The 15,025-nt window shown below is 49.6% G+C and overlaps 1 protein-coding gene across 1 annotated transcript in view; it reads right to left on the bottom strand.

Moving 5' to 3' along the window:
• Positions 1-15,025, bottom strand: part of DNHD1 (dynein heavy chain domain 1) — a 57,196-nt gene that overhangs the window by 19,896 nt on the left and 22,275 nt on the right. Inside the window, exons 12-22 of the mRNA XM_087821708.1 lie at positions 14,220-14,712; positions 10,537-10,664; positions 10,236-10,434; positions 9,827-9,918; positions 9,154-9,358; positions 7,669-7,794; positions 7,239-7,336; positions 4,226-7,124; positions 3,853-4,030; positions 3,507-3,699; positions 2,981-3,269 (exon numbers count right to left, since the gene is read on the bottom strand). Of these exons, the coding sequence (XP_087677834.1) occupies positions 2,981-3,269; positions 3,507-3,699; positions 3,853-4,030; positions 4,226-7,124; positions 7,239-7,336; positions 7,669-7,794; positions 9,154-9,358; positions 9,827-9,918; positions 10,236-10,434; positions 10,537-10,664; positions 14,220-14,712 (4,900 nt within the window). The remainder of the gene's footprint in view (positions 1-2,980; positions 3,270-3,506; positions 3,700-3,852; positions 4,031-4,225; positions 7,125-7,238; positions 7,337-7,668; positions 7,795-9,153; positions 9,359-9,826; positions 9,919-10,235; positions 10,435-10,536; positions 10,665-14,219; positions 14,713-15,025) is intronic.

The following is a 15,025-nucleotide window of genomic DNA, read 5'->3' as shown; positions in this document are numbered from 1 at the left end:
AAAAGTGTTGGAATGAGCCTTTCAATTTCTGCCAAAAGCCTGCTCAAATTTAGATTGACATTACACTGAATCTATAGATCAATTTGGGGAGAATGAGCATCTTAATAGTATTGACTCTTCTGGTTCATGAATATAGTGTATCTTTTTAAGTCTCCTTTAGCTCAGCAATATTTAGTAATTATCAGTATATCTTTCATGAAGTTTATTCCTAAATATTTTAACATTTTAGATGATATTTTAAACAATATTTTAAAATTTTGATTTCCAATTATTTGTTACTAGGTTATAGAAATACTAATGTTTTCAATAGACTGCCTTTATATTCTGTGACCCTGCTAAATTCACTTATTTATTCTAGTAGTTTTTTTAAAAATGTTTTTGATTTTTTTTTTTTAGAGAGAGAGGAAGGGGGGAGAGAGAGAGAGAGAGAAACATTGATCCACTGCCTCCTGCACACTCTTTACTGGGGATTGAGCCTGCAACCTGGGCATGTGCTCTGACAGGGAATCGAACCAGTGGCCTTTTGGTGCATGGAACAACGCTCAACCAACTGAGCCACACCTTCCAGGGCTATTCTAGTAGTTTTGTAGGTTTTGTTTGTTGTTTGTTTTTTTGTAGATGCCTTAGGATTCCCTATGTAGAAAATCATGTCATATACCAGTAGAGGCAGTGTTACTTTGTCCTTTCTACTTTAAAAAGCTTTATTTCTTTTTCTTATCTTACTGCACTAATGTGGGTCTCTGGTGCAATACTGAATAGAAGCAGTGGACATTCTTGCCTTGAGACCAAACTTAGGAAAAAAATGTTCAGTATTCACCATTAAGTACAGGCATACCTTGTTTTATTGCTCTTCACTTTATTGCACTTCGCAGATATTGTGTTTTTACAAATTGAATGTAAGACCCTCCACCACAAAAAGATTATGACTCTTTGAAGGCTCAGGTGATAGTTAGCACTTTTTAGCAATAAAGTATTTTAAAATTAAGGTATGTACATTATTTTTTAGTTATGTTATCGCACACTTTAATAGACTTCAGTACAGTGTAAGCATAACTTCCATGTTCATTTATTTTGTTTCTTTAGATTTCACATATAAGTGAGATGATCTGGTATTTGTCTTTCTCTGATTTATTTCATTTAGCGTAATATCTTCTAGGTCTATCCATGCTGCCACAAATGGCAAGATTTCATTTTCCAGTGTGTGTATATGCACCGCACCTTCTTCATCTCATTCATCTACTGATGGACACCTAGGTTGCTTCCATATCTTGGCTGTTATTAGTAATACTGCAATGAACATAGGGGTGCATATACATTTTTGAATTATGTTTTTCTTTTCTTTGGATAAATGCCCACTAGTGGAATTGCTGGATCATATGGCAGCTCTATTTTTAATTTTTTGAGGAGTCTCCATACTGTTTTCCATAGTGGCTGCACTAATTTACAATCTCACCAACCATGTAGAAGGGTTCCTTTCCCCACATCCTCACCAGCACTTATTTGTTGATTTACTGATGGTAGCCATCCTGACAGGCATGAGGTGATACCTCATTGTGGTTGTAACTTGCATTTCCCTGGTGATTAGTGATGGTGAGCATCTTTTTATATGTCTGTTGGCCATCTGTATGTCCTCTCGGGAGATATGTCTTTTCAGGTCCTTTGCCTGTTTTTTTAATTGGATTGTTTGTCGTGTTGGTGTTAAGTTGTATGCATTCTTTATATATTTAGGATACTAACCCTTATCAGATCTATCATTTGCAAATATCTTCTCCCATTCAGTAAGTTGTCTTTTTGTTTCATTGTTTTGATTCACTGTGCAAAAACCTTTAATTTCATGTAGTTCCATTTGTTTACTTTTTCTTTAGTTTCCCTTGCTTGATATTACTAAGAGCTACGTCAAAGAGTTTACTTGCTATGTTTTCTAGGAGTTTTATGGTTTCAGGTCTAACATTTTAAAATCCCTTTCGAGTTTATTTTTGTATATGGTGTAAGAAAGCGGTCCATTTTCATTTTTTGGCATGTATCTGTCCGCTTTGGCCAACACCACTTATCGAAGAGATTGTCTCCACCCCATTGTATATATCCTTGCCTTCTTTGTCATAAATTAATTGACAATACAAGCAAAGGTTTATTTCTGAGATCTGTGTTCTATTCCAATGATCTATATATCAGTTTTTAGGCCTGGAAGTTCAGGCTTCCTGGAGGTATTGCCTGCCACTATTTGTCAAGATTAGGTAGAACTTGCCCCGACCAGTGTTTCTCAGTGGTTAAAGCATCGACCCATACACTAGAGAGTCGTGGGTTCGATTACAAGTCAAGGGCAAATCCCTGGGTTGCCGGTTCAATCCCCCAGTTGGGGCCCGTGCAGGAAGCAACCAATCAATGTGTCTCTCTCTCATCGATGTTTCTCTCTCCGAGAAAGCCTCATCATAAGGAACCTTGCAAGGGCATTTGCCAAAGTTCCAGGTAATGACAATCTGAACCAGGGAAAATGGAATAAAAAGAAGTGGAAATAGTTTAGAGATATTTAGGAAGCAAAATTGAGAGACACATTGATGAGAGAGATATCAACAAGAGTTCTGACTTAAATGACTGGATGAATGGTGGTGCCAGTTACTCAGACGACACACAGGGGCAGGTTTGGGGGAAAAGGTGAAGAAGTCAGGGTTAGAGCTGAGGTGCAATGAGACAGCAAGGTAGTGATATGCACTAGGTAGTTGGATAAACAGATCTGGTGCTTAGAAGAGAAGCCTGGATTGGAGATAAAGATTTAGTATCCAAGCAAAGGGATGGTGGAAGGGTCCCTGAGAAGAGTAAGATTGGTCAGGGAACATATGTAGAATGAGGAAATACTAAGCATGGAGCACTGAGGTTTGGCCTGTGGGCGTGTATTTATTTGAGACTCTGTGAATATTGCTAGGAATTTTATAGTCTCAAAAGGGGACAGCGCCGCCTGCCTCCCCTCCTCCCAGCTCCTCACCGGAGGCCGCCAGGTGCAGGTCCTCCAGCAGGAAGAGGAGGGAGCCTTTAGAACTCAGGGCCTGCCCAGGCCACGGGTTGGCTCGCGCTTGGCCCTGGACCCCTCGGCTCAGCAGAAGGCGAAAATGGGTGGTACTGAAGGCAGGGTGGATGGGGGTGTACACGTAAGGGTGATGTGGTTCCACCAGCACCTCCACAAAGGCTGACTTCCCTGTTGCTGCCTCTCCAGCCAGCAGCACTGGGTGTCCTGCTGACAGAAGCAGGTCCACCACATACAGGAGCCGTTCAGCCTGCAGGACAGGAGCAAGACTTACTGTGGCAGCTCCAGGACAGTAGTCTAGGTGAAAGCAAAGGTCTAGGGATCTTGTCTTAACATTCTATTTGCAGAATACTTCATGTGTTCTTGTGAGTGTGAAAACATATCAAAGAATGGGAGCAGGCAGGCCTGAGCTGGGCCTAGAACGGGGACTCTCCCAGGACATCCCCTTGAGCCCCTGCCCCCCCCTCCCTGCACACTGTCCTCACACCTGGGGAGAAGGGCTGAAGGTGCCCAGAGATCCCTTGATGCGGCCGCCCATGTATTGGCCAGTGAAGGGGACCAGTGTCCCATCTTCAGGGCATACATGTAGATCAAACACCGAGGCTGAGACTGGTGGCTCAGGATAGTTGGAGAGGCAACTAATAGAATGCCTCAGGAAGGTATCAAAGAGGGGCCAGAGCCTTCAGATGGACATAACAGGCAAAAGTGTGAGACAGTTACAACAGTTCCGTTTGTGACACCCCACCCACCCGACAGTGATGTCCGCTGGGTTTGACTCCCACAGGCCAGTCCATCTCAGCCCTCTGTATCCCATTCCCCACCCCAGTAGATACCTGGAGGGAAGGTGGGCTCCAAAGCCCCAGATCAAGGCAAAAAGAAAGCTGCTCACAACCAGCAAGTGCTCCCTGTGCTTATTAGGCAGATCATTGCTGTCAACCAGGGACCCGGTCAGAGAGCTGGTTTTCGAGGACTTGAAGCTTGAGGCTACAGGATCACTATGGCTGAGGTCTTTTGTGAAGGTCACCATGGCCAGAATAGGAGCCCCAGTAAGAAGAAGGGGAACAGGGGAGGAGAGTTGGCTCTGTTACTTCTTACTTTCAGTCCCCAGGCCCAAGTCCACCAAAGAACCCGTGCCCCAGGCTCTAGCCATATGCCAACTATCTTCAAGGCCCCATAGATCTCAAGCCAGCCCTCTCTTTCCCTTCCCTTCACCTGGCATATGTGTCTCCTCATCTATGCGTAGGTGGAGGTCAAGCAGGCAATGCAAGAGGCGAGCCAGGCTGGTGATTTCGGCCACACCTGGGCAAACAGCCACCTGCCCGTGTGCCTGCAGCAGGGAGCAGGCACCCTCGCGGGTGAGGAATCGGAGCGTTGCAGGCACCAGCACCTTGGCCAGGCGGTTGAGCTCGGTGACCGTCTGGGGCTGCAGGCAGTACTCACGGGGCAGGGCTGCCATCAGGACGCTAAGCATCCCCTGCCAAGTCTGCTCCCCACCGCACCAGACGAGGGCACAATGGCCCACCACTTTGGGGGACATCCCTGTTGCATCTCCCACCTCCATCAAGAAAAAAGTATCTGGGGATCGTTCTATCTGCTCACCACTAGGGAGGATAAGCTGGGGGGGGTTACCCAGGAGGCAAGTGACAGCGTCCAGCCAAGCAGCACTGGGGGCCCCATCACATATTATCCAGTGCTGGATCCTCACCGATTCCTGTGCCTTGCTCTTTGGGTCCACAGTCTTACACTGACTGGATGAATGAAGCAGCCTGGGGAGGATGCCTTGGTGCCAGCAGGGGCCCTCTTGCCACCCCAGTAACTCCTGGGTGCTGAAGACACTGGGATACAGGTGCGTAATCTCCACAAGTGGACAGCCCCATGTTGAGGTGCCCTCTATGCCCGCCAGTTGATTCTGGATTGTAAACAAGCTGTGCCAGCAAGTGGTCTTGCCACTGCCTGCAGGGCCCAGGAGCAAAATGCCAGAGGCCCGGTCCAGGGCCTGGCTCAGCTGCTCCAGGGAACCCAAAATATTGGGGGTGGGATGCAGACCTGCCTGCTGCAATTCCTCCACCAGCAGTGGCTTCCTCAGCTTGTGGGTCACAGGCTCTGCCAGCACTTGTCTGGCACTGGGGAAGATTCCACAGAGCAGCTCTTGGAGGTTGTGAAGGCGGACCCCATCGAGGATGCTGAACAGTGGTGAGCGTATCAGGGCACGCAGTAGAGCCATCTCCTCAATGGCAGCAAGGCTGTGGGGTGGCTGGGTGCTAGGTTCCTCCTTGGTCACATTTAGAGCCTGTATCATGGCTGTGAGGACCTGCTTGAGCAGCGGCAAGTGGTAGGGCAGGGGCCCAGGCACCAGCTCGTGCTCCAGGAAGAAGAATTTGGATAGGTGGGTAGCCATGCGGGAGGGATCCCGCATCCCTGCACCCAGCAGAGTGAGCTCTGCCACTTGCTGTAGGTTTGGCAGTGTCAGTGCCACAGGCCGCAGCAGCAGGCGCAGGTTGGCAGGCACGGCAGGGCTCAGGGCACGTAACGTCAGGAAACAGCCATAGCCAAGGCGCATGTCCACATGATGTTTCTCAAAGAAACCACTGCCAAGGAGGTGGGGGTGGGTTGGGTCGATGGTACTGGTGCTTCGGGAAGCCTGCTGGTACAGTGGGGCATAGAGGTTGTGCAGTTCAGCCAGGCGTTGGCCCAGGGCAGAGAGCAAGCCAAGGGGCAGGTGCTGAGCTGCCTCCAGCAGCAGCCAGGCTCCGCCCTGCAGGGCACCATTCAGGTAGTTGCTCAGACTTTGGGCCGTTGTCTGAGGCAAGCAGGGTATTATCACCAGTTGGCGTCCCAGGGCCTGTGCCAGGCTCTTCACCATGGCTGCCTTGCCTATGCCATCAGGGCCCAGTAGGGTCCCACAGGCCACTTCCTCCAGGGCCAATAGCAGCACCAGGGCTGGCCGCTCAGGCAGCAAGCTGGGCAGAGACCCCAGTCTGGGACCCAAGTACTCATAATTGTACAGGAAGGACCGGCCCAGCACCTCTATCCAGCACCCAGCTGGTGATAGAGAAGTGTCCATAGATGCAGTGGTCTTGAGACTCTGCAGGGGACTTCGGGGGATGATGTGAGGTGAGCCCAGGTGGTACTTGAGTTGGCGGGCCCAGTGGAAGTCTGTCAGATCACTGACCTGGTGCTCCCTCAGCAGCTGTACTATATCCCGGTGGGTCACCGCCATGGCCAGTAGGGCACTGAGCAGGCTGGCCTGGCGGACAGAGGGCAGGGACTGCCCACCCTGGGAGGCCCTCTGGGTCCGTACAAAACGCACCAGTACCTCCAGCTTGCACACATGTGTGCGGACCATGGCCAGGGTCCTCTCCTCCAGCAGAGCCTCCTCCATCTCGGCCCACCATACCACCTCCTCTGCCACCAGCACACACTGCCAGGGGAAGGCCTCGACTAAATCCAGCCAGTGGTGGACATTCAGTTGCAGGGGCACCTGGCCTTTCTGGGGCAGCTCCTTGAAGGCCTTGTCTAGGGATGGGGCCAGAACCACACCGCCTCGCAGACGGGCAGCCACACAGCCCTGCAGCATGTGCACCAGTGCCAAACGCAGACCCTTCTCCAGAGAGGCCAGCCACTTGGGGAGATCTGGATGCAGAGGAAGGGGCTGCTGCAGCTCCACTTCCTCCCCACCTGCCCCTAGCACTGCGAGGCACTCCACCTGAGGCTGCACGTCTTGCCTTGATTCTGGGGCATCCATGTGTTCATCAGTAGAACTGGACTTGAAGCTCACAGCGAGCACATGAGGAAAGCAGCGCCTTACCCATATCTGGGCCTCGCATGGCTCCATTCTGGCAACGAGTAGGCTCACCAGCTCAATGTCACTGAGGAAGAAAAGGCGGGGAAAGTGAACACAGAACCCATAGAGCACGCTCTGCAGAGCCATAATGATGCCCTCCAGCTCCACTGAGCCTGCTTGAAGCAGCTGTTGCAGCTGTTGGCCTTGGTAGTAAGGGTTCCGCTTGGCACTGGGCACTACAAGTGACAGGACCAGGGGGTCAGCTACAGAGGTCTGCATCAGGGTCCGGTACTGATCATCCATGGCCTTGAAACGGGAGTTCTGTGGTGAGGGAGAGGGTAAAAGTGAGGGTGGATGTAAAGAGGCAGCTCCCCAGGCACTGTGCCCCACTGCTCAGTAGTCTTGGTCCACCCTGTCTCATTCCCCCTTCCCTACCAGATCAGAACTGGGAAACTGGATCATCATCTCATGCAGAACTTTATTCAGAAACATCCACTTCTGCTGGAAAGTGACCCACACCTGCAGTATGTGACCTGTGTGAGCAGCCAGAGGAATGCTGGAGGGATACTAGGGTTCTAGCTTCTGCAAGGGGGTCCAGCCTGCTCCTGACCTCTCAGGCTGCCCCCACCCCAAAATATTCTGCTCAGCAGGATCCAGGACCCAGGACCCAGGGACCTTTCTTGTAGGAGAGAAAATTTTCACTGTGAATAAAGACCTGGCCACCTCAGCCCAAAAAGTAGCCCTGAAGGAGGTCTTCAGTCTATCTCTCAGATCTTCCCCACCCAATCCCCACCTCTCAACCCATCCGTCTGGGCCATCCCACTTCAGGTCCCACCCATCAGCCCAGCTAGAGGCCTGCACTCACTCAGGTCACGCAGGATGGTCACCCACTCCAAAGCTATTTTGTGTAAGTCTCCCAACTTTTGAGTGACCAGGATCTTGAACAACACCTGAAGACTTTTCTGGATGGAATCCTGCAGGCTGCTGTAATCTAAGGAAGGGCAGGATCCAGCTGAGTGGAGCTGGCAGTCAGATGAGGCAAGGGCAGGGTGGCTAATACCCCAAATACACTGACACAGATCCCCAGCTATTCTTTAGAGGACCTAAACATTTTGTTTTCTTCCACTAGTTGAACTATGTGCTCACCAAGAGCCACAGTATGTTGGAAAACCTGCTTATGTGAGTTATAATTTCAATTCCAGAATTTAATCTAATATTATGTTAACCACTGAAATATGGGTGGGAAAAGAGCTATTGATTCTATGGAAACCATGGAAGGCTTCAGTAAAGGTGAGTTGATAAAAATATATTAAATTAGGTATAGGCCAGCCAATTTTCAAAAATTGGGAAATTATAATAAAAATCTAGAAAAGTTCTGTACTCAGGTAACTTTACAAATGTCTTCATGTCACTGCTCAACTTTACAGAAACTGAAATTAATGCAAGAAAGGAAGTGAGAAACTTCTATCTGTTGACTGCAAATCAAAGAAAAGCTCTTGTCCCAGGTTAAAAGATTATAAATAAATGTACATTTACATGGTTTAAGCTAAAAACATCCTAAGCCATGTATGCATCATATTTTATGATTTCCCCATGTAACTAACGTTTTGAATTTGCCAGTTGGGTTTCAATTGTGTTGAAAAGAGAATTTCTCCTTTACGGGCAATTCCTTAACTATGCCACCTTGAGGGCCTATACTATGCTGTTCCCTCTCCCTGGCCTGCCCTTTCCCTCTTGCAAGTTTAGAAAACTCCTCCTTCAAAAGCCAGCAAAAGACCTCTCCCTAAGGGAAGGGAAGGGAAGGTTTCTCTGACTCTCCCTGGTCCTTTGAAGCTGTCTCCTTTCTGAGAGTCTGCTGCCCTCAGGTGCTCCACCATGCACTTATCTCTATTCTATTGTCTATCAATGGACTGGAGCGCCTAAGGGATGGGACTTTTGTCCGTAAATCTCAGGGTCTCCTGCGTTTGGCTCAGAGGGTTTGATGAGGGAATGAAAAAGGAATGAAAGAGTGGGGCAAAAGATCAGACCACAGGGTGCATTCTAGAGGACAGAGCAGCCAAAGGTGGAGAGATGCAGCAATGAGGAATTTCTGAATACACTCAGAAAGCAGAGGACTTTTGCTAAAGAGGCCAGGCATTGGGTGGGAGCGAGGGGGCAGGGACTCCCAAGATTAAGACTGTATGGGAGCTACATGAAAGACATTGTCTCAGAACAGAATGGGGTTTTAGGTTGTCCAGCAAGGATGGGGACCTGGCTAGAGGAGCCAGATCTAGCAGGGCTGGGTGGAGGTGGTAGATGAATATGGTCCCCAGCCGGGGACTTTCTCTGGGCTACAAGGGCTTGGTCTCACCTGAAAGGATGAAGGTGCCACTATCCTTGGCCACTATGTCCCTGTGAGTGCGGTGCATATGCCTCTTGGAGCGCTGCGAGGTCTGGGGCTCGTAGGGCACGTGCAGGATGAAGTTGAGCAGGCGCAGCTTGCGGCCTTCCCAGGCCTGCTGCAGCTGCTGCAGGGTCTCTTGGGCATGAATGTGTTCATTTTCATTCCGCCAGATCTGGAAGAGCTGGGTCTCAGGAACTGGGGCTCGGTAATGGCTCAGGGGATAGCACTGAAGCTGGCACTTAAGAGCCAGGGCTCAGGGGAGTGGAGGTCTCAGAGAGAAAGAGTGGGACCAGCAGTCTTCAAAGTTGGGCCATCAGCAGCACACTTTGACCTAGGGCTGCTGCCCTGACACCCACTATTTTGCAAGGCTCCAGCTGAGCAGATAGTACGTCCATCACATCTGCCATCCTGTGTGCCCACAACTTCGGAGCTGCCACCCACTTCCTTCCCCTGGTGGGGGTTGCATACTCTCAGTCTCAGATCCCCGTATGCTCCAGGCAGGACAGCAATCTCAACCCCCCACTCCACAAGCCAATATCTACTCCCCCCTTGTCTCAAGGGGCTGCTGGGCCTTAACTGGCTCTATTAGAACTTAGCGAACAGAACCCTGGACCACTTCCCTCCCTCCAGTGGGCCGTACCTGATTGATTTGATCTGCAAACTCCAGCAGTGGACAAGTGAGCAGCTGGCCCAGTGTTAGGAGTTCTACATTGAGACTGCCCAGCCCTAGGGCTAGAGGTAGAAGGGACAACAAGTCAGAGCAACACTGGTATTATGGCAGATCTGGGACCCAGAGCCATGCAGCAGATCTCAGAGTAGAGCATAGAGTCAAGAACCCCGAACCAAAGGCCCTGAGCACAGCACAGAGCCCAGAGCTCAGACTCCAGCTCGAGCCAGCCCAGTTGAGCAGGGAGGACCCACATGGTACTTTGAAGGAGGCAGGAAGCAACCCAGGGAGGGAAGGTGTTTCCAACAGGAGTGGCAGGGAACTGAGCTGTTGCATTGTTCTAACCCGTATGTCCTCCCCTCCACACTCTACTTAAACACACCTCGGAGGAGGGCTTGTAAGCTGAGGCTATGCAGCTGGAAGCTGCTCAGCTTGGTAAGCAAGGGCAGGTAGCTGCGAAACTCCTCCAGAAGGCGTATGGTGCACTGCAGAACCGGGCTGTGCAGCCCTAGGGTGGCATTCATCTGGGTCGCCTCTGTGAGCCAGCCCTCTATCTTCTCCTGGGCCATAGGCAGGTTGAACTGCAGGGTGAAGGGGTCATTGTCAGCTGGAGACCCTTCCCACCCCTCTCCCCTGCAGACTTTCCATCCCCAGGCAGGAGCTCCAAGGAAGGGTGTCAGCACCTTGGCAAAAGCCATGCACTTCCATTCACTAATGTTTTCAGAGATGACTCGATATAGGCGCCAGATGCTCTGCTGCTGCTTGATAGGATGGATCCCACAGATTGGCAAGGACACAGGACTTTCATCCCCTGTGGGACAAGGCTGGCTGAGGCCTGGGCCATATGTGGGGGCGGGGGCCAGGGTGGGGAATGGTCAGTCAAGAGCCCATGATAACAAAAGGGAGGGTCCCAAAATTGCCAAGGTGGGGGGTCTAAAATTGTTCAGAAGGACAATGGAGAAGGGGAAAATTCAAGGGACAGTTATTCCAAGGACAGAATATCTGAGACAACGCAATGGCAGTAGTCTCCATCTCACTCACTCCACTCAGGCCACAGCAGGCTCTTCACTGTGGCTCAGGTATACCAGGAGCGCTCCCCTGCTGAGGATCTTCCACTGGCAGTTCATTCTGGAGCAGTCTTCCCTCAGGGAACCATATGCTCCCTCCCTCGCCAAATTCAAGTTCCAACTCAAACCTCACCTTCTTTTTTTTTTTAAATTCTTTTTTTTTTTTAAATATGTCTTTATTGATTTCAGAGAGAGGAAGGGAGAGAGAGAGAGAAACATCAATGATGAGAGAGCCGTCATTGATCGGCTGCCTCCTGCACAACCCCTACTGGGGATCGAGCCTGCAACCCGGGCACATGCCCTGACGGGGAATAGAACCTTGATCTCCTGGATCCTAGGTCGATGGTCAACCACTGAGCCACACCTGGCCAGGCAAACCTCAGGCCTAGGTTGCCCACCCCTTTAAGAACATTCCCCACTGCCTGGCTGGGCGTGGCTCAGTGGTTAAAGCGTCGACCTAGGATCCAGGCGATCAGGGTTCGATTCCCGGTCAGGGCACATGCCCGGATTGCAGGCTGCAGCCGATCAATGACTCTCTCATCATTGATGTTTCTATCTCTCTCTCTCCCTCTCCTTTCCTCTCTCTGAAATCAATAAAGATATATTAAAAAATAAAAATAAAATAAAATGTAACTCATTTAAAAAAAAAAAAAAAGAACATTTCCCACAGCTTTTCTTATTATTAGTGTGGATAATAAATTCCTGTTTTTCTAGTAGTTTACTTTGTACTTTGATACTCAAATTGTCCCAGATTTGGCCAGTTGGTGTCCCTTCTATGTCCTCATGACATGTTCCCATCACTTTTTAAAAGGACTTAATATTCCCTTACTTTCTAGTTTAAAAGATTTTCCAGGCTCATCTTGTACTTGCCCTGCCACAGCCCTGGAATCATCCACTCCCCAGGGAGCCCTGGTTCCTTTCCACAGGAATGGTATTAGAAACCAAGACCAGGCACAGTGTGGATCTTTGCTATTATGGACGTGCACTTATATCCATGTACATGTGCTCATAAACATGAAGGCACATGCAACATGCATATATGTGTTTTAAAATGCAATGGAAATTATAGATACTACAGAAAGTGGAAACTTATGAGACAAGCTCACAATATTTCCCCAGAACTAAAAAAAAAAAAAAGAAGAAGAAGAAATGAGTGATGATGGCCCTGGCCAGTTTGCTCAGTGGTTAGAGCATCGGCCCTCAGACTGAAGGGTCCTGGGTTCGAGTCCAGCCAAGGGCACGTACCTCGGTTGCAGGCTCAATTCCCAGCCCCAGGTCCCCAGCCCAGGTTTGGGCCTGTGTGGGAGGCAACCAATCGATGTGTCTCTCTCATATCAATATTTATCTCTTTCTCCTCTCTCTCTCTTCAATTCTCTCTGAAAAAGCAATGGGAAAACTATTCTCCGGTGAGGACTGAAAAAAAAAGAAATGAGTGATGATAAAATAAAAGAAATGGAGGAGAGATCCAGAACACCCAATGTACAAATAAGAATTCTGGAAGGAGACAAGGGCAAATATAAGAACCATTATCAAATAATAGATAAGCACATTACCTACAAAGGAAAAATCAGATTGATATCAGATTTGTCCACAATGCTGCATGTTGGAAGACAATGAAACAATATATAAGTTTGAAGAAAACCTCAGAACTCAATATTTAGCCAAGCTGTGATATAAAGACATTAGAAAGTCATTCTCAGCATAGGACCCTAGAAATGTTAACTGCTCTAATGTCCTTCTTAGAAAAAAAAAACCCTCAAACATTACAGCCATCCAAGAAAAGAATAAAAATAATAATAATATATGTGTGTTTTTTTTAAGTGGTAATGCATAAACAAAACCATGAATCCTCAGATGTCAAAATAGTTGTTAACATGGTTATAAAACAAAGCAAATGTCAAAAGTAATGAGTAAGCCCAGCCGGCGTGGCTCAGAGGTTGAGCGTTGTCCCGTGAACCGAGAGGTCCCTGGTTTGACTGCCCGTCGGGGCACGTGCCCGGGCTGTGGGCTCGATCCCTAGTAGGGGGCGCGCAGGAGGCAGCCAATTGATGTCTCATCGATGTTTCTATCTCTCTCCCTCTCCCTTCCTCTCTCTCTAAAGTCAATGAAAACATATTTTAAAAAAAGTAACTCGTGAAAGATACATAATGAAAAATAAAGAGTGGTATTAATTATCTGAATGTAAGACCCTAGATGATGTTAACAAAACCTGGGAGCCCGGCGAGGAGACAGGGATGGAAGGAGGAAGTAAAAGCAGTGCTGTGGGGTTTCCTGGGCCTAGCACCACAGGGCAGACGTCCACTACTCTGCTTTTTTAACAAACATCTCCAAACCCAGCAAGAAAGGGAAGGTCTGCGGTCTATGTCAGAGTATGGGATGAGGGTCTCCTGATACTTAGCCAAAGAAAAAGTCCCTTGCCTGGCCGGGCGTGGCTCAGCGGTTGAGCATCGACCTAGGATCCAGGAGATTGGGGTTCGATTTCCGGTCAGGGCACATGCCCGGGTTGTGGGCTCGATCAATGACTCTCTCATCATTGATGTTTCTATCTCTCTCCCAATTCCTTTCCTCTCTCTGAAATCAATAAAGATATGTTTTTTAAAAAAAAAAAGAAAAAGAAAAAGTCACCTGCTTGAGGATGGTCCCAGTGTCCAACATCTCACATTTGGCCAATGGCCCTGGACCGGGGATCCCCATGGGCAGAGATGGTAATAGTGTGGCTGGCCAAGAAGCAACTGGGAAACAATGTGCCCTCTGAAGGACTGATGAAGTGACTGTATCTGAGAAAGAAAAAACTTGAGCCCACACAGTTCTTTGTGGGTAGAAGGGAACGAGCTCCATCACTGCATGGAAGAGGTAAGACCAGTAGTTGTGCCCTGGTCTCCTGTGGAGCAGTGAGGCCTCTATTCCACACGGGCTGGAAGCAGTGAAGACCTCCGTGGAGCATGAAGACGGATGTTTACCGGGCCTCCAGGGCTACACAAAGGGTCAGTACTGCAACAAGGACAGCTTTGCATCCAGCTGCACAGGATTTCAGCCTCCGACCCCAGCACATTCTAAAGGAACATTCTTCCTTCGCACACTGTGAGTCCCATCTCCCTGCCCTGAGCACCGTACTATATCCAATGTGTGAACATTTTTTTTCCTGCAATTTTCACACATAAAAGAGACTAATGAAGGCGTAAGATTCCCAAAACTTGCTTAGAGTCACCCAGAACACACAGGACCTTGAGTCCAAACCCTCATCTCAGCTGCAGAGTCTATCACAGGGTGGGGGGAGAGGGGGCGGGGACCCTTAGTACCAGTGAAGGTGGAGTAGGCATGGCGCAGTTCATTAAGGCGGCTGACGGTGTCCTGGAACTGATGCTCCAGGGAGATGAGCTGGCTCTCCATGCTCTTCTGCTCTTGTGCAGGGTCCATGAAGGGGCTGGACAGGGCCTTCTGGATCAGACCTTCCAGCTCCGCCAAGGCTGCCCCCATCAGCTGCTGCAGCTTGGGCACGAGGGAATGCTGCTTGCTGAGCAGGAACTCCGAGGCCTGGCTCCTCTCAAACTGAAATGCCTCCCACAGATCCAGGAGCTGTGGGGCCAGCACAGGGCCGTCAAGTGGATGTGGTTGTGGGGGTGGGGGACAGGGAGGGATGGGTGACTTCCTGAACTCCCTTCTTACCAAGATGTCCAGAGCCTCGGTCTCGGCACTGAAGAGGCTGAAGTGGTTGCGGATGAGTTCGTGGAGTGACCGGATGTATTCCATTCGCTCCTCCAGCTTGCCGTACTGATCATGGGCCTCGTTCAACTGCAAGGCCCGCAGCATGAGACCAACACCCCGTCCCCCCCAACCCCGGGCACCTCTTTGGGCCCATCCCTGAGGGGCACTCCCACCTTCTGGAGGCTCCAGGCTCCAGCAGCCACCTTTTAACCCACTGGGAGCAGCGGCAATCTGAGATCACGTCCCATCTGACCCACGTCTCTCTGCAGAAAGCACAGTTCCTCCCCCACCAAGTCATTACGCTGATGACAGGGCCACAGATCCCTATCTGACCTATCCCACAGAGCAGATCTTTTGTCTCTGAAACCTGGACTGTGTCTCTCTCGTCACACCAGGACCA

The sequence above is a fragment of the Miniopterus natalensis genome, chromosome 11 (assembly GCF_054644295.1).
Source record: "Miniopterus natalensis isolate mMinNat1 chromosome 11, mMinNat1.hap1, whole genome shotgun sequence".
NCBI classification, from domain to species: Eukaryota; Metazoa; Chordata; class Mammalia; order Chiroptera; family Miniopteridae; genus Miniopterus; species Miniopterus natalensis.
This window is presented reverse-complemented; position numbering and strand designations above follow the sequence as displayed.